Consider the following 20368-nt stretch of genomic DNA (forward strand, 5'->3'; position numbering starts at 1 on the left):
AAAACATTCTGCCTACTGCAGGTTTAAATTTGCTATTGATAACATTCAGCCACTAGATGTTGCATTCGCCCTCCCCTGTTCCCATTGCATTTACTTCACAACAAGTCGTTGCCGGGCACTTACCGCCAATCTCAGTCATTTATCAGTTTTTTACACACTAACTGACGACCCAGAGATACCGACGTCGTTTTACTATTGACTCACGAACCTTGTAAGAAGTGGGAATGGAATGTAAACATCTTCCACAGATATAAACAAAACATTCCTTCTGGACCCGCCAACATTTTTTCAATTATTTATACACAATCATAATTTTTTTCGGGAAGAGCCATACTTTTATTCGGCACCTTTCTAAAGGCTCTGTTGATGTACTAATTCAAAAAAAATATTTGTCTACATAAAAATGTTATCAATAAAACCTTTAATGTCAATTTATAAATAGTGAGTTTTATTTCATAAACTGGTGTATTTACAAGATTTATAATTCAAACATGTAGACATTGTGTCACATTTGCATGTATAAAAAAATGCTCCCAATAAGAAGGTTCTGAACTTCAATGAATCATAGAGCCTGATAATTATTATCTAAAGTAGGCTACAGGTGGCCAAGAACTTATAAAACCTACTCTAACATAGTCCTTTGACTTGTTTCAAAGTACTGAAACAGCAGACCAATGAATAATCAAAACATTACCATTTGCTAAGATCAAATGTGAAACCGTACCGATCACCTGCGTTGAGCACATCATTTCATTTAGCTGTACTGTTTTAAATGTGAATCCGGTTCAACTGAACATATCGTAAAACCACAACTAGGCAAATGTTAAATGCCAGGTTTACATTAGATATGCTGCTTTGCACAGTAGCAGCATAATCAAGGAGGAAAGTGTGTATAGGACATATTATATTTGCATTTTATTAAATTTCTCAACAAAATGCTGTATGACAAAAGTAAAAACATACAACTCTAAATATTTACAAACAGTGCCAAATAACATAATACTCTTGCTGTCGACGGTGGTACAGCTCCCATGCCTCCTTTACATCACAAGTCATTGTCCAGCAGACATCTAATTTTCCCCCTGAGGTCCTCACTATTAATATGTGTATTGAGATGTATATTATAAGTCTAGACACATGCTAAACTGATTTTTACAACAAGACAATGTTCATTTAACATTTTCAACATGGACCCTTCATCTCTAAATGCATTACTGATCAACCTGTCTGAATTTTACTCCATATATAACAGAATTTAAGATATGGAGGTGCAGCCCGAGTCTTCTTTGTACTCTTCACAACTTTAAAAAACGGTTAAATTACATTCACATTATGCAATGTAAAACCGTGTCTTTTCAGTGATAGCAAAAGTATATGGCCGTGATTTTTCAATTTTACATTCATTGTTCTTTTCATGTTTAAGTGACAATACACTCAAGCCTTGCACAAGGCCATTGGAGTGAGAATAAATCTAAAACCGTTCCCTCTCAAAATATTGATAGGGCTACATATTGTCAGTGTTTTGATTGCTAATGACTTGTTCAAAAACTGTACTAAACCTACACATGGCATGTTCATTTTCTCCACCATAAATTACAACAGCAAAAAGTATAGGGGGGAAAACAGCAACATTAAGTTCTGCATGTGTAACATGTTGGTGTAAAGACGAGACATGTCTCAGGACAGAATCAGAGCCCGGTTGGGAGCGTGGGATTTTAGTGAGCGAAGGTAGCGTCTTGCTTTCTCCGTCATAATGAGTTGGTCTTTAGTTTGTCCACAAACAACCGTCTCCCATTCTTTTGACATCTGAAGAGAGAGAAAAAAACATCATATTAGGTCTAAGTAGAAAAGCTATGTTAAAATATTTTTTCTCCATTGATGAGGATATCCATTCCTTTTAAGGTTAAAATGTAATAACTTACCAGAACTGGGGGCACCGTGCTGGGAAATATGGCACTGTCACTGGGTCCCAATAGGAAGCCCTGATCCAAAATATTTTCATGCTGCTTATTGCAAAATGATGAGGAGTTGATAGAAACTATCTCTGGTTCTTCCTGTTGTTGAAAAAGGAGTACAAAAAGAATTAGGATGCGTCAAATCTACAGACAGGTTAATAACACATTTAGACTTTTTTTTTACCTTGATGGTGTGTTTGATTTCAGTTTTCATGGATTTGCGTTTCGACATAGGCGTCACGTGGCAGTCCACGGCATCTAGGGCCAATGATTTCCGTACTTTCTTCATCGGAGGCCGATGCTGGGAATAAAAAAATGCAGATATGTGTAAATAGCTTCAGCACAAAAGTCAATGATGAAGTACAATCTGTCTAAAATAAAATCAATACAATTTTGTCCAGGCAAAAACGGAAAAGAGTTCAGCATTGAGCTGTTTATATACTGTTTCTATAGCCCCATTTCCACCAGAGGAACTTCCCCCCTGGAACTAAGAACCTTTTGAGGAACTCTTTCCGTTTCGACCACAGGGACCAGGGTCTAGATTAAGTTCTGGGGACAATTTACCTCCCAAAAAATGCCCTGATTGGGAGAGTAGTTTCTGTAAGTACCCAAACTTTTGGGTTCCATTTCTCTTTGTTTGATAACACTAAAAGTAAAGTTAGGCAGCCCTTGTCCCATGACATGTTGCTTTTTCATTCGCCCAAGTCTTCTCAGGTCTTTAAACTGCGGTGGAAACATAGACAACATTGGGCTGAAGAACCTTTTAGTTTCTTAAAAAGTAGTTCCAGGGACTAAAAGTTCCAGTGTGGAAGCTAAAACATATTAGTTGAAAGCATTCTTGAATGGCTGTGGCAGTAGAAGCCTAGAAATATCTGGTTGGGGGAAGTGAATGAACAAGGGACTTCACACTCAGTCGCTGCTGTGCAGTTGTCTGCTGAACAACAGTGGAAGACTGTCAGTAGCCCCTTTCACACAGAGATTCCACCTCTGATCCCGGCTCAGCGGCGGAACATTAAAACGCTGTTTTAAAATGAAAACGTAATAGTGTGGATGTTACCCAAGATTCACCTTCTACAGACAATCTACAGTTATAGTTTAACAGACATACACTCGAGTCGGTACTTGATCATAAGCACAAACCATCATATAAACGCTTATCCCTTCTCTTCACTATCTTATACCCCTTTTCCACAAAAATTAGCGTGTATATGCTGTTTTTTAAAACACAAAATAATAGGAGATTGCCAGTAGTAGCATTTCTGTTTTTTTCCCTGTTGTGTCACATTCAATGTCACAAATGCGCTGGAAAACAGGGTTAGCAAACTGAAAATATGTTACTTATTCATTCTCTCTTTCAACCTCTCAAACCAGAGTTGGTGAGAACTAACAAAGATGTTTTTTTTATTAGTTTTGTTTAGTTTCTGTCGAGTTGAATAAAGTGTGTTTTACAACGATCGGTGAGGTAAAATTAATGTTTCTGTCAATGGAGTCTGGTAGCTTTGAGAAGCGCATATAATGGCTGTTTCTTTTCACATCTAACTCTGTGAATTATGGGATTATTTCGACCAAACTGGTGATTGTTGGAAGAGTGGATAGAGCAACCAAGACGGTTTTCATTAGTTTTATTTTTTTTTATAAAAAACAAAACTAAAAACAGATATATAAAACAAACAACAATATTACTTTTTACTATTATTATTTAGCATCCTTACCTGGACATACAGAATGAACTAAATGCTGTACTGTTGGGCAAGGTTGTGTTGATTTTACTAACTTGCTTTATTACAAATGTCTCTAATATTTTATATCATGCTGGCTCTATATGATCTGTACTAATATGTATAAATGTTACGGTATACCTTTAACAGGGGTTAAAGGATTAAAATAGGTGTTAAGTATTAAAGTTGACTCATTTACCATCGTTTTGCGTCTTTGCTCAGGCGTTGTCGTACGTACAACAACCAAGTCAATCCCACCGTCTCTTAGGATGACCTCGTTTATGTCGTCTTCGAGATTGGGAGTCTGAGGCTAAGATCACACAGCAGAAAAATAGTGTTAAAGCAGCGTTGATAAAAACCATAAGGGGAACTCATTGCTTTTCACTGACAATCAGACACTCACCAGTGGCTGCAGAGGTCCGTACTTCTCCATGGCATTTTTGAACGGAGTCGGAGTTCGTGGGGTCGTACAGAGGTCGGACTTGTGGTTGGGTGTAACAAATCTGCATGAAAACAAAATGTGAACAAATCAAACTTGAATCCAGTATCAAATCCAAATCCTTTTGAATCCCTCATCGATACTCATTAGGCTTACGTTTCCACATTTGCAAGTAACTAAAGGCTAAAATGACTCAAAGATGTCTATCACCTTTAGTTGGCTGAGAAAGCAGAAACAGATTTAGTGGCAGTCTAATTCATGTTCACAACCAGTACCCTAAAACCTAAAAATGAGATGAGCAGCTTAAAGGGACTGTTTGTAACTTTCTAAGTGTATAAATGTACCGGGTCGGGACACATGCGCGCTCGCGTGTGGCTGCTGCCTCTCCTCCTCTGCCTGCTTGCCTTCACTCAGACAGCGCGCGCGTTCTCGCGTACTCGCTCCACCTCTAGACGTGAACGCGCGCTCACTCCACACTGCAGAAGAGTTAGTTTATCTCTGACAATATCTAGTGAATGTACAGTGGACGTTTGTGCAGAAATAAATGCTGCAGCTCCTCCAGACCAACATAGGTTTCCCCGTGTCTTGTGATGTGACGGGGCTCTCCAGCGAGAAACGTTGTCATCTCGTTACCGACCGGGTGCCGGTGTCTCCCTGTTCACTCCGGCTGCGGGCGGAGGGAGACGAGTTTCTCGCTGCGGAGCCCCGCTGCTGAAGCCTGCTATGAGGCAGGAGAAGCAAACACAGTATCAGCAGTGATTCATGGAGAGACCTTCGTTTGGTCAGCTAACATTACTGCCAAGCAGCTGAAATATAGAGTGATATTGTGGTTTTAGCTGACGTGTGTCGCCTCACTGTGTTGAGCGATGCTCGTTTATGTCTACGTAGCGCGAGCACAAGCACGAGCCCGACGCTGACTTTCGTTGATTTCACGGCCACAGGTGTCACTGTTAAGAAGCATTTCTGAAAGTTACAAATAGTCCCTTTAATATATAAAAAAGGTTTATTAAATGTACTGGACACATTCAATGAGCAGCTGTAGCCTACTGTACAGCACAAGCAACATACTTCAAATACTGAAGTAACTGAAGTCGCACGCCAATATTCACTCCCATGCACTTATAATCACACTAAGGTATGTAGGCACACAGTATTCATCATATATGGGTAAAATACCAGAAATGAAAGCAAAAATAATCAGACTTTTTGTCTAACTATGAAAGTTGTGTCTTTTGTGAGCGCTATACGCATATGTAATTAGGGTTGTACCGAATAGTTCGAAGCTTCATTCATAATGTTGACATTCAAATTATTATTATTATTAAAGGAGCAATATGTAGTACTGACAGCGAGCGTTTAAAATAGGTAAAAGCAGTACAAATCAAAATGTTGGAGCCGTGGCCTGTCTGCTCCGGTGTGAGTTAGCTGACATTACAGCTCAGCCGAGGAGGACGCCATTCACGTTTACATCTCACGCTGTCACAAGCACGAGCCTCTCGTCCATGAGTTGGTGCACTTTTCCTTCTGCGCGGTGATACGGTTGGCGGGTGTAGTTCGGTAGAAAGAAAATAGTTCCTACATGAAACTGCTCATAACAAGGTCTGTGGATTATCTTGAGTAACCGGGTCACGATTTCTGGAAAGAGACATCGCTGTTGAGTTTTTCAAATGTATTTTTTTGGTGCAAGCCAAATGCCATCCATTATATTGGAGAGAAGGCAGACATCTCTACAGCCGATATCTCCAACACTCACACCAAACCAATCTAGATGGATAAATAGCACTACAGGTAAGAGGAATAATATGTGTTTTTGATTTTGGGGTGAACTGTCCCTTTAAAGAATCCAGGTATTTGGTCAACCTGAAATCCAAAATGGAACCAGCTATTAGAAGCCATCACTAGTTAGAGACCACTCACGCTGAGTTTTCCTTCTGGGTGAGGGGGGTCTTGTCACGCTGTAGCGGTGTAGTAACAAGGGCTTTCTGGCTGCACACTGGCGTGGATGTGAGGGACGGGTTCTCCAGGTCATGAGTGTCCTGCTTGGTCCACATGTTGAGGAACTGGAACAACACTTGTTAGTTAACGGACCATCTCATGCGACATTGTGAGCAGCGCCAAAAGTCAGTTGTGCATTGATTTAATAACTTACTTGAGATGGAGAAAAGGGCAAGATTTTAACAGGAGTGCTCTTGGGAGTCATGGAGCTACTGGTATCAGGAGACAAGGCGATGCGTCTCCGGCTTCGGTGGCTCAGTATGGAGGGCGGCGTGATCCCTCCAGGAGAGATAGGGATGAGTTCCCCCTTGCAGCTTTTGCTTAACTCCTGCAAGGCGCTGCCCTCCAGACGAAACCGGTGGCGCTCTGGACTCGGACTGTCCTCAGGCAGGTCAAAGGCTTCTAGGTTGCACCAGCCATCGAGGTCCTGATAGCAGAAGAGACAATTAACTTGTTAGTTGGACATCTAGTCACTATTCTAAAATATTACAGCTACGCTTTTTAAAGCTTTTTCTGCGTTTGTTTAACTATGGCGGTGTAAAATGGTAAAAGGTCATAAAAGTTAAAAATAAAATAATTCATGTTAACTAGTCAAAGGAAGCGTACATCTTTTATAGAAGTACAATAACAATATACATATTTAAACAACACAAATTATCTGGCAATCTTTTTTTAGGGCTGTCAATCGATTAAAATATTTAATCACACATTTTTTTTATGTGTTCAAAATTTACTTTAAAGGGAGATTTGTCAAGTATTTAATACTCTTATCAACATGGGAGTGGACAAATGTGCTTGCTTTATGCAAATGTATGTATACTTTTATTATTGGATATGAATTTAGAACACAAAACAATACAAATTATTGTAAAGAAACCCTCACAGGTACTGCATTTAGCATCATAAATATGTTCAAATCATAACATGGTAAACTGCAGCCCAAAAGGCAGCTGTCAGTATGTCAGTGTGCTGACTTGACTATGACTTGCCCCAAACTGCATGTGATTATCATAAAGTGGGCATGTCTGTAATGGGGAGACTCGTGGGTACCCATAGAACCCATTTTCATATCTTGAGGTCAGAGGTCAAGGGACCCCTTTGAAAATGGCCATGAGTTTTTCCTCGCCAAAATTTAGCGTATGATGCCAGTAGCTTCACTCTACCTTTAAAACTGAGCCCACTACCACCTAAAAATCGCAAGTTGTGTTAATGCATCAAATAAATCAGTGATTGTTAAAATTAATTTGTGTTAACACGTTATTATCGTGTTAACTTTGACAGCCTACTTTTTTTTTTATCTGCACATAACTGAACTTTATATTCAATCGCATTATTTGTCATTGGTAGAAAAAAAGAGGTTGCCAAGCAGCAGCCAAGATGGAAGTATCATCTGTTGGATATGTTTGAATTAAATGCTATGCGATGTGTCTATTTTGTTGGTTACTGGGGATACTTACCCCATCCACCATGTCCAGCACCTCCTTCAGTGCTGGGCCAGTAGGGGAGAGAAAGCCAGAGCTGTCCACCACCCAGCTGGTAGCGTTCATCTCTCCTGTGGTGTCTGCTTCACTTTTGGGGCTTAAACTGTCCTTTGGAGGGGACACAGCCTTTGATGGCCCTGCTTCGCTGGGACCGGCTTTATCCGAGGCTGAGACAGGCGTTTCCTGCAACTGGTGGAAAATGTAGACATCTATAATAATACTGACATTGGAAACACAATACAGATATTCTTTCAATCTACTGACAGAGATTAAATTACTCAAAGCCAAACTGTATATAAATTCTGATTTTCAAATCGATGTGACTGGTTGCTTACCGAAGGATTCGCTTTCTGCTCTGGTTCGTTTTCTGCGCCATCTTGAGAGCAACTGGGCATCTGTATAATCAAAAAACTGTCACTACTGTCCGCACAGTTCAATACTACATCCAAATTAGAGGAGAGGATGGAAAGACAGCCCACCTGCACATCTTTATTAACACGGGCCAACAGCTCTTCAAGTTCCTCTGGCCTAAAGACCTCGCCGGCATAGAAGCCCATCTCTAATTTGCGTTTGATGGTTGAATTCCAGTGATTCTTCACTGCATTATCCGTTCTGTGAATAAATATTATAACATGAGTCCTTTGGAGTGGGTTTATTTCCACGCATCATACCATATCAACTATCAAATCAGCTGCCGAAGATGGAGAGTATTTACCTTCCAGGGAGCAGCTTGGCAATCTCAGCCCAGCGGTTTCCGATCAGGCAGTGAGCCTTGTAGATGATGAGGTCCTCTTCTGCGGTCCATGATGACTTCTTCACGTTGGGATTGAGGTGGTTGTGCCAACGCTCTCTGCACTGCTTCCCCAGTCTGCCCTTCAGATGCTTGGCCACCATTGCCCACTGTTTGTTGCCGTAGAGATTTACAAGCTCTAAAACCTGAGGAATGAGGGGTATGCAATTACTCATCATACCGGACATACTTGTGTAGGGAGTCAAATTGTAAACTTCTGCACTGCTACCTAACGAAGCACTCACCTTCTCATCCTCCTCTTTAGTCCAAGGGCCTTTAACCAATTCTGGATCCAACACCTTAATCCAACGGTGCTGACACTGGTGTTCAGTGTGACTCTACGCAAAACAAAACAAGCAGAAGAAGCTTCAAAACACTGAATGATATGAGATCAGCTAAGGAGGCCCTAAAGCTAACTATTAACCCTCTGAGACCTGCAGAATTGTGGGCGATTCCGACCAACTTTACTGTCTTTCAGAGGCTGTAGCAGGTTCAGTTTTAAAGCTAGAGAGAAGGTAGCTTGTTGGGAAGGAAGCTAAATAATGCAAAGTTAGGCAAAATTTTGGCGAGGAAAAACTGGCATGACCATTTTCAAAGGTGTCCCTTGACCTCTGACCTCCAGATATGTGAATGTAAATGGGTTCTATGGGTACCCACGAGTCTTCCCTTTACAGACATGCCCACTTTATGATAATCACATGCAGTTTTGGAAAAAAACGTGCAGTTTTTTGCATGCAGTATAAATGTGTTTTTTTCACCTATTCTAAAATGATATGTTTGAATATTTCTGCATACTGGGGTCCCTAAATCGTCTTGGAATTACGTAAATTGGGGATCACTGTAAAGCTGAGACTCTTGTGGATCCAAAGAGCCCAATTGTATTCATATGTGATGATGTTAGTCCGCATAGTAGCCATTTCATCATATTGAGACCATTTTTAAAACGTGACCTCGCTGTATAAAATGACCTGTGGTGACCTCTAGGATAAACACAGCCTCATGAAACTTTACAGCCACAAACTAGAGACCTAGAGCATTCAGAGGATGGATGGCTTTCCTATCTAGATTGACAATAAGGGGGTTTCTGAGCAGTTTACACAACAGAAGTGCTCGCCATACAACAACCAAAAAATGCAATTCTTGCAGAAATCTCCAAATGTCAAAAGTTTTTGAAACCAAATCACAGCATGGCTTTTTCTATGGTGTTCCTCAAGGTCTTGGTGTCTTAATGTGGTATTTTTTATCATCTTTATCAATTCTTAATTGGTAAAAAAATTGTTAACTTCAGCACCAAATCTGTGTAACAAATGGTTTCAACCCAAAATATTGCTGCAACAACTTATGAGACATAAGTGAACATGAGAATGGCCATCACATTGTCCAATCATAATTTATTTTAAATAATTAATTAATAAAAATCATGTTTATTTCTGAATTATGACTAGAACAACTTGACACACAGTGCTGAGCTGCATCTCAAATTAATCTTCAGCTTCCCAGCTTTCAGATGATGTGCACCACTTCTATGTGACATCTACGGTTGACCTGCTATCCCCCCATAAAGAAGACAAAAATGAGTCTATTGTCGGTCTCAGAAGGGTTAATAACAAAAAGGATAATCAAACTCACTGGTATGTAGTTGGCAATGTATTTCCAGTCATTTGGTCCCAGCTTCTGAACCAGCGCCTTCAGTTTGTCATCCTGTTAACATAAACAAATAAGCATGTTTATGTTCCCTAGTCCTACAGAGCCATTATTTACTTTGACAGGGTCAGAAGTCATTTGAGACAACATGCAAATTGCTGGGACATGTCAAGACAATCACCTCCTCTTGTGTCCATTTCACCTTCACTTTCCCACCGTCTCTCTGCTCTGCCACATCAGAATCGGTGTCTTGATGCATGGCCTCCTCTCCATCCTCACTGAGAAACAAACAAAAGATGTGATGTACAACAATAAAGCTGACAGTGAAAGCAACAAACGAGCCACTGTGACCCGCCCTTATGGTGTAGCAAGGAATACTTGATTATCAGGTTTGTTTCTATAGCTAACTGGGACATGGCGGCGATCTCATGAGCATTAACTAGTGTTTGTAAGTATACTGTCAGAACAGTATTAGATTATTATTTGATTGCTGTGATTTAATAGAGTGGCTGACGTTCAATCATGGATACATAAAATAAAAATGGTAGAAAATACAACACAGGGAGAGTATTCGCAAATAAGTCATGAAATAAGAAGAGAAAAAAATTAAAATAAAAATGTAAAATATATTATATATATACACATATACATACCTACACACACACATACATAAATATAAATAAAAATAGAAAAAAATAATAATAATAATAGTAATTTAATATATATACCTACATACACAGATATACATACAAACACATACATACATATAAATAAAAATAGAAAAAATAAATAAATAATAATAATAATAATAATACAAATAATAATGAATAAATAAATAAAATTAAATAATTAAAAAAAAAGGAAAAAGAAGATTATACTAATGGCTACTCAGAAATGACATATACATACATACATACACATAAATACATATAAATAAAAATAGAAAAAATAAATAAATAATAATAATAATAATAATAATAATAATAATAATAATACAAATAATAATGAATAAATGAAATAAAAAAAAAAAAGGAAAAAGAAGATACTACTACTGGCTACTCAGAAATTACTGTAGTGGGTTTCTCAAAAAAAAAAAAAAGGGGCTCCATACTTTGTAAAAATGTACTCTTAAATTAAATACTGAACACTCTTTAGTGATTCTCCAGGAAAAGGGCGGCACAGACAGACGAGTCCGTGAAGCACTCACAACAAGTAAAAGGTCAAAAAGCAAACATTTACCACAGTCCACTGGAATGAAATTAATATTGTAACGTTATATGGTAACATTAAATCCATCTGTGATTAAATTAATACTGTTAATGCAGTAAAGATCAACATCTCACCCGCGCGGCCACCAGGACATTTCCCTCTGTTTCTGTCTCTGTTGTTATTTGTCCTGCAGCCTTTGCACGTCATGTGCGTCTGTATTTGGTGTAATATGGTTGTATTCCGCGTGTTTTGTTGTCTTCAAGAGTTAGTCAGCGGTGGTGGTGGAGGCTCGGTGCTGTGTTGTGTTGGATGGTGATGGTTGCAGGCAGCCTTTAGCCAGCTGGAGAGCAGAGCAGAGGTTGTCCGCGCTCCTGGATTTCTATCTCGCGCTCTTCTCAATCGTAGAAACCGGATGGTGACGTAGATGCGCAGTAGATGTGCGCCTAGGGTCCGAGCAGTCAGATCGAAAAACTTCCTGTGGGAGTTTCAAAATAAAATTTTAAAAACAGTGGGTTTCCCCCCAAAGAAATAATCAAATAGCAATAAGCTTAGACTAATCAGACAGAGTTATTGACCCAGCTGGAGGCATAGCAGGTCATCAGTCTGGAGGAGGTGAGGGAGCATACATGTATATATATATATATATATAAATATAAATATATGTAAATAAAATGTTATTTTAATTATGTATATTTTGTGTATTAAATCGTCTTTGTTCTAAAGAAGAAAAATGTTTAGAAAAAGGTGATTTTTCTTTTCAATTTTCTGAGCACTTCTAGAAAATAGTCAAAAATGCCCTTCACAATAAATATATATATATACTTCCTGATATGTATATGTTATTAATATGCCCTTGTACAAAGTATTTCCTTTTATAATTGTATTATAACTTATTATTTTTAATGGAGCTTCCCAGCAAAAAGTATTTCACACGATTGTACCTGTATAACCGGCGTGACAATAAACATCTTGAATCTTGAATTACCTCCACATATTTTTTTACAATATAGTGACAAGCAAAATCCTTTACATTGTTGTATATAAATTATTAAATCATTTATAATAAAAAATATTAAGCGACAAACAAAAACAGGTCATTGTTATATTTATTCTAATTTTTTTTTTTAAAACAACAATAATCGCAATATTTTGAGGTGATTGTAAATCATCGGCCAATTAATCAAATGACAAAAAATTCATTCACTTAAGTTAATTATTAATCAAAAATACTGAATATTCTCTGATTCCAACTTCTCAAATGTGAAAATTTGCTGCTTCTCTCTTTGTTGATTCTTTGCTTTTTTTTTGGACCTTTGGTGGTTCAAAATAACCAATTTTGAAAGTTGTCATCTTAGGCTCTGAGATATTGTGCAGGGCATTTATGACTATTTTCTATAGACAAATTAAACAATTAATTGGAGAAAATAATCAATACATGTATATATGAGATAAATTATTCTTATTTGGAGCTCTATTTTATATATTTGTCCAAAAGGAAGTGCTCAGGAAATAAAAAAACCCAAATTTTTTCTAAACATTTTTCTTCTTTAGAAAAAAAATGATTTAAATAACAAAATATACATAATTAAAATAACATTTTATTTACATATATAAATATATATATATATAAAAATATGAATGCTCCCCCACCTCCTCCAGACTGATGACCTGCTATGCCTCCAGCTGGGTCAATTAACAAGCAGCTTCAACAGTTTAAAACCCACCTGGTGCTCAGTTGACACTCACTGGCCCCAGGAAACAATGGAGAAAGCTTTTGTGATTAAAGGTAAGACAACTGGTTTTATTCATAAGATAGATATATTCATTTATGTCTGATTAGATGATGTGATTCTAAGTGGGCTCTAATGTTTTACCTCCTAGATATGAAACGCTTTGAGTGTTCATCTCCATCGGAGCTTGACAGGAAATTTTTGGGGGAACAGAGTTTGCCGTCTGCTCTGTTGCTGGAACAACTGTCCACATCAAGAGCGTCAAATGACACAATGGCTGATGGATCCGACACCAGACCGTCCATTCTGGCTTCTCTCTGCCTATCATCGGATCCCATTTCTCCCTCTCAGGCATTTTCAGTGAACAGCTTAAACGCTCAAGAGACTGACAATTGTCTCCTGGCTGTGCCTTTGCAGGGAATGTCCTCCACTCCCTACATGTTACTTAAAAAGCAAAAAAAGGCTGCTTGTGTTGACCAGATGTACAGTGATCTCACTGTCTCTCATATGTCATGGGATGTGTCGTTGATTAAGTCCGAAAACAGCCCCAAATCCTGCATGGAGTTTAGTGCCCTGGAGGCAACATGTAGTCCAAAACCCCAGTGCACACAACAATCACAAGCTGAAGTTTCTCCCTGAGGTGACCATGAATGTTCCTCTAATTACACACTTAGCATGGAGAAATTTTAAGAGACTTGGATGGAATTTTCAACTGTACATGATTGTGTCCGCCTCTGCATCCACCAAGCATCAAAGATGAATCAAAATGGATTTTAAAAAATGTGAATGTAAGCTGCTTGGTTTACTTAATCATTTTTAATATTTGTCTCTGGCAAAGATCTGCAACTAACAAAAATTGTTTTGATTTTACAGGATCCATGTGTGAGGATTCATGCAGAGTTCTGTATGCCTTTTTTTTAACAATGTTTTTAAAAGATTTGAAAGATTTAAATAAAAGTAATCAATGACTTTATTTGCTCAAGTGCACTGTACATTTTTTTTCCAAAATGAAATACAATATAATACAAAGGTATAAAGATAAATATCTTGTGTATATACAGTTTCTAAAACACAACAGCTTTACCTCCTTTACTAAAGAATACACTCATCTGCTTGGTCACATTACAGTGTGTTGAAAAGGCAGCTGAATATAATTAACATGTTTCTTGAATCCAATCACAACAGCGTGAATGGTGCCTCTGTGTCCGTCTCGTGCTCCTGCAGGGAGGGGGAAATTATTTTTTTAGACCAGGCCTTCAATGCATAATTTTTCTTGTAAAGATTTTTTTTAAAGGTTCTCACCTGATTAAGTTTCTTGAACTCTACAACCTGGAAGAAAATGTGTTCCAAGATGTGCTTGGCATCCCTCTGCTCTTTATCCAACTTTGGAGTCACCCCCAGAATTTCACCACATTTCCGCACGTAGAATTCAAGATCATCGTCTGTACCTATTAATTTTTAAGAACGGAACTGGTTAAAATTAAATAAACAATGATGAAATATAATAATAGTACCTAAAGGGGTAGTTGAGATTTTTTTTTAAGTGGGGTTGTATGAGGTATTTATCCATAGTCGGTGTATTGCCTACAGTAGACGATGGTCGGTATGCCCCCAGTTTGGAGAAACCTGCAGGCGCAAAATAATGTGCTGCTGTGGACGGGGGCAGCAGCAACACATTTTACCCCCCCCCTAGATAGCGGTTTCAGTTACCCGTTGGAAAAGGCTGTCTGATGGCAAGTTAAAGTGGTGAAAATATTCCAAATGTAACTATAATTTTTCCTTTTAGGTGTCTAAAATATATTTTGCTGCTGCCCCGGTCTACAGCAGTACATTGCTTAGCTTCGGTGCCGGTACTCCTGCCTGCTTTTCCAAACTAGGGGCGCGCTGACTGTGATCTACTGTAGGTAACACACTGACTATGGATAGGAACCTCATACAACCCTACTTAAAAACCTCTGAACTATCCCTAACAGTCCTAAACCTTACCAGTTAATCATTTTGGTTTAGAAAAACATTGAACTTACATTTATTGGTGAGCTGTGCAAGGCGCACTTTCTCTGAAGAGAATGTTTCATCTAGATCGAACAGGTCCAGCATGGGCGGAGGCAGATCGCTTAAGGCGGGTGGAAAGACCTAAAAGAAAAGACAAGACAACACCCACTTCTGGGTTTAAACTTGTGGGGCTTAAAGCAAATTTTCTTTTCCATAACATTTCAATTGTAGATGACTAGACTAGAATTTACGGTAAATTAATTGTATGTATGGAAAAACATTGTCTGGGACAGGAATGCAGGACAGACACTTACAGCGGGTTGGAGCTGAGGCAGAGGAGTCTCAAACTGTGGTGTGATTAGCTGAAGTGGCTCGTCTTTGACATTAAGCTGCTTGTAAGCACTGCAGAAAACATTTAACATTTTTTAGCTATAAAGAAGATTCAAGATTCCTTTATTGTTATATCTCAATATACAGGTATGAGAGAGTAAAAATCTTTGTTTAAGCTCCTTGACCTAGCAACATAACACAATTAACAGTAAGAGACATTAAAAGGTAACAATACAGTAAAATGAAATACAATATAATAAAATAATATAAATAATGTGTAGTGTGCAAATGTGTATGCCCTATATTTACATGTTGTGTGTTTGCACAGTTATATGTGTGTCTGTGTGTGTCTCAGACAGACAGAGTTTTAGTGTCCTTTGTATATGAGCCTGGTTGCCTGATAGAAGAAGCTTGTCCAGGCCTTAAGGCTGCGGTACAGTTTGCCAGATGGCAGCAGTCGAAACAGTCTGTGGTTGGAGTGGCCGTGGTCTCTGATGATCCTACAGGCCTTACTGACACACCAATCGTTGTAAATGTACTGGATGGAGGGAAGCTCACATCCGCTAATGCAGTCAGCTGAAAAAACGGCAGTGATGCAAGGACAGCCTTCTCGGGCGTATTTTGAATTCTCACCTGATGACTTGGGGTAAAGTGTCCATTGACAAATTGAACAAAGACATATCAAAGAGCGAGGTGAAGTCCCTGGGGTTTTCATCACCCTCTTGTAAGCATACTCTGAGATGTTCTGACAGGCACCCTGTGTCTGGCAACATGGTGTAATCTGTGATCTAGGGGACAAATGGACAACATGGGATCTTTGGCTAATTTAGAAGACAATATAAGTGAAGCCATTCTCCTGTCAAGTATACCTCCTCACCTCTGGGTCTTCCGCATCAATCTGATTCAGCTGAATATTATCAGCCATGAGCCACTGGAGCACAACATCCTGCAATGAAAAAGCAAGACAGGCTGTTGTGCACAAACATTGATGCTTAACAAAAATTCCACAAGAGAGCAGAATACTCTTCTACTCTTCTGATGTGTTAGTTGATAAAAAAAAAATCTTTAAATGTCAACTGGACTCACCATGATTTTACTGTTCTCCTCTTTGTCTATGTACTTGTCACTGAACATGTGGCAGGAACCCAACACTGCCAGCTTGCCAGCCTCCTTCATGAGACATAGGATATCTTTCAACATCATCTCAAGTACAACCAAGTGTTATATGGTCTGGGAATGAGTGTGAAAACTACATCTGACCTTTCCTTGATGGAAGGCCAGGACAGGCCTGTTTAGGGGGAAGCAGACGGAGCCAGTAGAAAGAACAGCCACAGCAGGCTTCATCACACTCAGAGTGGCACCATATGGGTACACAAATGTCAGAGCCCTACACAAATAAAGACAGAAGAGCTTTGCGTTAAATAACCCACCAAAACACTAAATGCAGTACTTAATGAAGAAGATAGGAGTATAAAAGTAAACAACTTACTGTGCATTATTTCCAACATTTTCATCTTCGATGACGCCTGTGACCACTTTGCCAGCAGCCCGACTAATCTCTCTAAACAAGAAAAAGACATAAAATTAGCTAAGAAACTAATCTGTTTAAGAGTAGTACATTTATTACAACTAAATGTGGATACATATGTACAGGCTATTAAAAGTCTGGGAGTTACTGAGTGCTACAGGAATTAGTCCTAAAACCTGGACGTGGGTTAGCATTTTAGCACTTCCTGTTCCCTCGTCTGGAAGTCAATGGGTTTTTAGATGCCTGAAATAAGTTCTGTGGTTAACACAAGCTTAAGATAATTAAACGCTAACTTTTTACTTCTGGCGATTGCATTTACGCTTTAAAATCATAAAGGAGGTGTTCATTTGTGAAGATTATCTTGCTGAACAAAAGGTGTAAATATCAAACGTTTGTTTGTCACAGAGCTTATTTTCTATAATAATCCAAAATCCAATGAAACAATCCCATTGGCTTTTTTTCGAGGGAACCCAGGGTGATGCTAACTTCCTGGTTGACCTATAAAATACGTCATCCCTGGAGCCCTCTATTGGAATATACAGTATAAAATGGGTGTGTTTGTGTGTTTTGAGAAAAATATATGCTCCAACGACAAACCTGTTCAATACACCATTGGACACAAGCGCCTCCTTAGGATGGAAGTATTTGTAATACACATTCCTCACAACAGCATCTGCAGCAGTGATGCAGAGAAAGAAAACAAGAAACCACAGAATTCAATACCATTGTCACAAAAATACATAGAACTACTTAGATGATGTCAACTGTCATTTCAACAAATTTAAATATGCACCATTGTTGACCATTATTCCAAACTCCTCCAGGAGAAAGTTGATATTAGTGTCATATTTCATTTCTCCTCCTTCACCAAGCATTACCAGGACATTTCCTCCTCCGTCCAGGTAGTGCTTCAGTACCTCCAGCTGAAATGCAAAGGGACGACACTGTGAAAACATGCTTGTGTGTGCAGAATTTAAAAGTAGCACAGGATGAATCCAAGTTTCACAGAAATGTGCTCGAAATGTTAAGTGGAGGTGGGAAGTTATGGGTACTGTATGTGGTCATGTATCCACATTGAGGAGTACTGGGGTAAAATGTTTGTAAACTTAACTTGCTGTAGGAGCTATTTATTTGTTGTTAGTATTTATTTGTTGTTTTTCTAATAATAGGTAGTATTGTTTGATTTATTATTCTAGATGTTTACTTTATTTAAACTCGATTTTTGCTAGTGTTTTTCATCACCTCTGAAGCTGTGAACTTCTCTCTTGGTCCTGCAGTTATCCACAACTTGACGCCCTTCAGCTTCTCCAACGACAGCTCTTCCTTCATACTAGGGGAGACAACATTTATTTTGAGGGTTTTCTCCAGATTAGTTACTGCAATACTATGGAACATTTTGTAGTTTAAATGAAGTAACCGTAGACAGCAGAGATGGTTCGTGTTACACTACAAGCACCTTACCTTTGGATTTTCCATTGAGCTCTTAGTCTTTTCTGCATGGATTTGTAGCCATTATTCGTAGTAAACAGCTCTCTTTTCGAGACGTTGAAGACGACAATGTTGTGCTGTTCCTTCTCCATCCTTCATTAGATTCACTCAGCGAAGTTCTCTGCATCCATCCACCTAGAAACACCAAGAAACACCTAGAAACACATCCGCTCTGATTAACTAGGAACCGTCTTAAATACGTTAAATACTATCTGAGCTAACTATGAACTGAGATAGCAAGATTATTCACCGGCTAGAAGTGACATTCACGGGAATACTTGGCTAATATTAACTTGCAAAAATTGTATTAGTAAATAAATAAGGGGTGAAATGCAAAGGGGAAAATCATGTATAAATAAATGCATACGTACATTTAAAAATGGATATAAAATAAAAATAAGTGGAAAAATTAATGAATAAATAAGAAATAAATTAATGAATAAAAATAAATGCAAAAACAAATAAATATATTTAAAAATTAATACAAATAATTGCATAAATAAATAAAAGGGAACATTAAACAGACGAGTAATAAATAAGAGAATAAATAAAAAAGATTTAATTAATGGCTACATTTATTTCTAATATTATTTTTGCTACATTTAATGACATGATGGTGCTCCTGTCTGTTTCTTCAAACTCCATCTGCTGTAGGTAATACAATAAGTACCTCATACAACCTCACTTCAAAACAACCTGCCAACACCAAACATAACATAACATAATAAATAAATAAATATCATTAAATGTAGCAAAAATATTAAAAATTAATTTAGCCATTAATTAATTAATAATTTAATCCTTTATCTATTTGTGTTTCTGTTTAATTTGCCCTCTTATTTCTTTGTGTATTTATTTTTATAAATATTTAAATGTACTTATTTATTTTTGAATTTATTTATTTTTGCAATTATTTTGTATTCATTTTTGGAAGTATTTATTTATTTACTGTATATTTGTATTCTGGGGGTATAGTTCTTATGCAAACGGTAGTTTAGTTTATTTATTGACTACACTGACAACGCGTTTTATATTTTAATAATTTATTTATTTATTGTGTTGTAGTTGAATGTGCTACTTATTTTGTACTGTAATTACCTTGTGCCTTTTCTACCTTTTTTTCTTTTCTTAAAGCTGACTCGGTGTAAACTGCTCAGAATTACAATGTACTTATATAATAGGTGCAAAAAACAAATAAATAAAACTCTTGAATCTTGAACAGAGCTAACACAGCTAGCATGCTGTTAGCAAACAGAGCTAACACAGCTAGCATGCTGTTAGCAAACAGAGCTAACACAGCTAGCATGCTGTTAGCAAACAGAGCTAACACAGCTAGCATGCTGTTAGCAAACAGAGCTAACACAGCTAGCATGCTGTTAGCACACAGAGCTAACACAGCTAGCATGCTGTTAGCAAACAGAGCTAACACAGCTAGCATGCTGTTAGCACACAGAGCTAACACAGCTAGCTAGTTTTAAGCTAAGTTAGCATGTAGCTAGCAGCTAGACGTCGTTACCTCACATTAGCGTCCGCTGTTAGCTACTAACGTGTTTCTTTTCTCTCCGGTTGTTGTCGATATAACCTTAGTTTCCCGCTGTAACGCTGTGTAGTCTCATATTAACATGGGTGTATTGATATTAACGGGTTGTCGTTGCCTTAGTTACCTCACCAGCTCTCCTCGCAGTGATGCATGATGGGAGAAAAGTGGTAACCAAGGGCGCTTAACCCACATAGCAACCAAGAATCATTTGCATAATGAGGCAGAAATGCACAAAGAAATGTATAAAGAAATACAGAAAATAAATAAGTTTGGGGAAATAAATAAGGGCTGAAATTCAAAGTATTTGTAATATACTATATACTAAAATAATATATATATATAATATATAATATACTAATCATTACTATCATAAATAAATAAATGAATGAATAAATAAATAAATAAATAAATAAATACGTATATTTAAAAATAAATATAAAATAAAAATAAGTGCAAAAATAAATGAATAAATTAAATATAATTATTTAATAAATTTATAAATTTGATCATATAATTAATAGCTATATTT

The 20368-nt window shown here is 37.8% G+C and overlaps 2 protein-coding genes and 2 long non-coding RNA genes across 6 annotated transcripts; 2 read left to right on the forward strand and 2 right to left on the reverse strand.

Annotated features, from left to right (window-relative positions):
• Positions 1 to 891: 891 nt before the first annotated feature.
• On the reverse strand, positions 892 to 11670 carry mybl2b (v-myb avian myeloblastosis viral oncogene homolog-like 2b). The gene is made up of 15 exons (XM_037775665.1): positions 11366 to 11670; positions 10204 to 10300; positions 10008 to 10079; positions 8624 to 8716; positions 8304 to 8524; positions 8068 to 8200; positions 7924 to 7983; positions 7565 to 7777; positions 6262 to 6534; positions 6030 to 6172; positions 4077 to 4176; positions 3873 to 3983; positions 2140 to 2256; positions 1923 to 2054; positions 892 to 1806 (listed from the first exon to the last, which is right to left on the reverse strand). Exons 1-15 carry the CDS (start codon positions 11383 to 11385, stop codon positions 1678 to 1680), a joined length of 1914 nt encoding a protein of 637 aa, XP_037631593.1. The 5' UTR covers positions 11386 to 11670; the 3' UTR covers positions 892 to 1677.
• Positions 11671 to 11825: 155 nt separating this feature from the next.
• Positions 11826 to 13407, forward strand: LOC119491563. The gene is made up of 3 exons (XR_005207628.1): positions 11826 to 11843; positions 12891 to 13017; positions 13113 to 13407. It is a non-coding gene; the product is annotated as an uncharacterized LOC119491563 (long non-coding RNA).
• Positions 13408 to 13600: 193 nt separating this feature from the next.
• On the forward strand, positions 13601 to 13935 carry LOC119491570. The gene is made up of 2 exons (XR_005207629.1): positions 13601 to 13749; positions 13835 to 13935. It is a non-coding gene; the product is annotated as an uncharacterized LOC119491570 (long non-coding RNA).
• On the reverse strand, positions 13914 to 20043 carry ift52 (intraflagellar transport 52 homolog (Chlamydomonas)). 3 transcript variants are annotated; one of them, XM_037775680.1, is made up of 14 exons: positions 19964 to 20043; positions 18273 to 18454; positions 18054 to 18141; positions 17605 to 17734; positions 17409 to 17484; positions 16773 to 16844; positions 16544 to 16670; positions 16370 to 16453; positions 16161 to 16229; positions 15917 to 16071; positions 15268 to 15355; positions 14986 to 15094; positions 14264 to 14409; positions 13914 to 14179 (listed from the first exon to the last, which is right to left on the reverse strand). In XM_037775680.1, the coding sequence occupies exons 2-14, from the start codon at positions 18389 to 18391 to the stop codon at positions 14138 to 14140; spliced, it is 1305 nt and encodes a 434-aa protein (XP_037631608.1). In that variant the 5' UTR covers positions 18392 to 18454; positions 19964 to 20043; the 3' UTR covers positions 13914 to 14137. The 3 variants fall into 3 exon arrangements, with proteins under 3 accessions (XP_037631608.1, XP_037631615.1, XP_037631602.1); XM_037775687.1 differs by having other exon boundaries at positions 19969 to 19990; XM_037775674.1 differs by lacking the exon at positions 19964 to 20043 and adding an exon at positions 19816 to 19957.
• Between the last annotated feature and the right edge of the window lie 325 nt (positions 20044 to 20368).

This window comes from Sebastes umbrosus, chromosome 1 (genome assembly GCF_015220745.1).
Source record: "Sebastes umbrosus isolate fSebUmb1 chromosome 1, fSebUmb1.pri, whole genome shotgun sequence".
NCBI lineage: Eukaryota > Metazoa > Chordata > Actinopteri > Perciformes > Sebastidae > Sebastes > Sebastes umbrosus.

Bases quoted from the DNA above. Each gene is read 5' to 3' on its own strand.
- ift52 (XM_037775680.1), bottom strand. From the start codon at position 18,391: ATGGAGAAGGAACAGCACAACATTGTCGTCTTCAACGTCTCGAAAAGA. The intron at 16,454-16,543 runs GTCAGATGTAGT...TGTCTCATGAAG, and splicing joins TGGCCTTCCATCAAGGAAAG to GAGGCTGGCAAGCTGGCAGT. The intron at 15,095-15,267 runs GTAAGTGTCTGT...CTTTTCTTTTAG, and splicing joins TGCCTCAGCTCCAACCCGCT to GTCTTTCCACCCGCCTTAAG.
- mybl2b (XM_037775665.1), bottom strand. From the start codon at position 11,385: ATGTCCTGGTGGCCGCGCGG. The intron at 10,080-10,203 runs GTGATTGTCTTG...TTATGTTAACAG, and splicing joins TGAAATGGACACAAGAGGAG to GATGACAAACTGAAGGCGCT. The intron at 6,173-6,261 runs GTAAGTTATTAA...GTGTTGTTCCAG, and splicing joins TGCCCTTTTCTCCATCTCAA to TTCCTCAACATGTGGACCAA.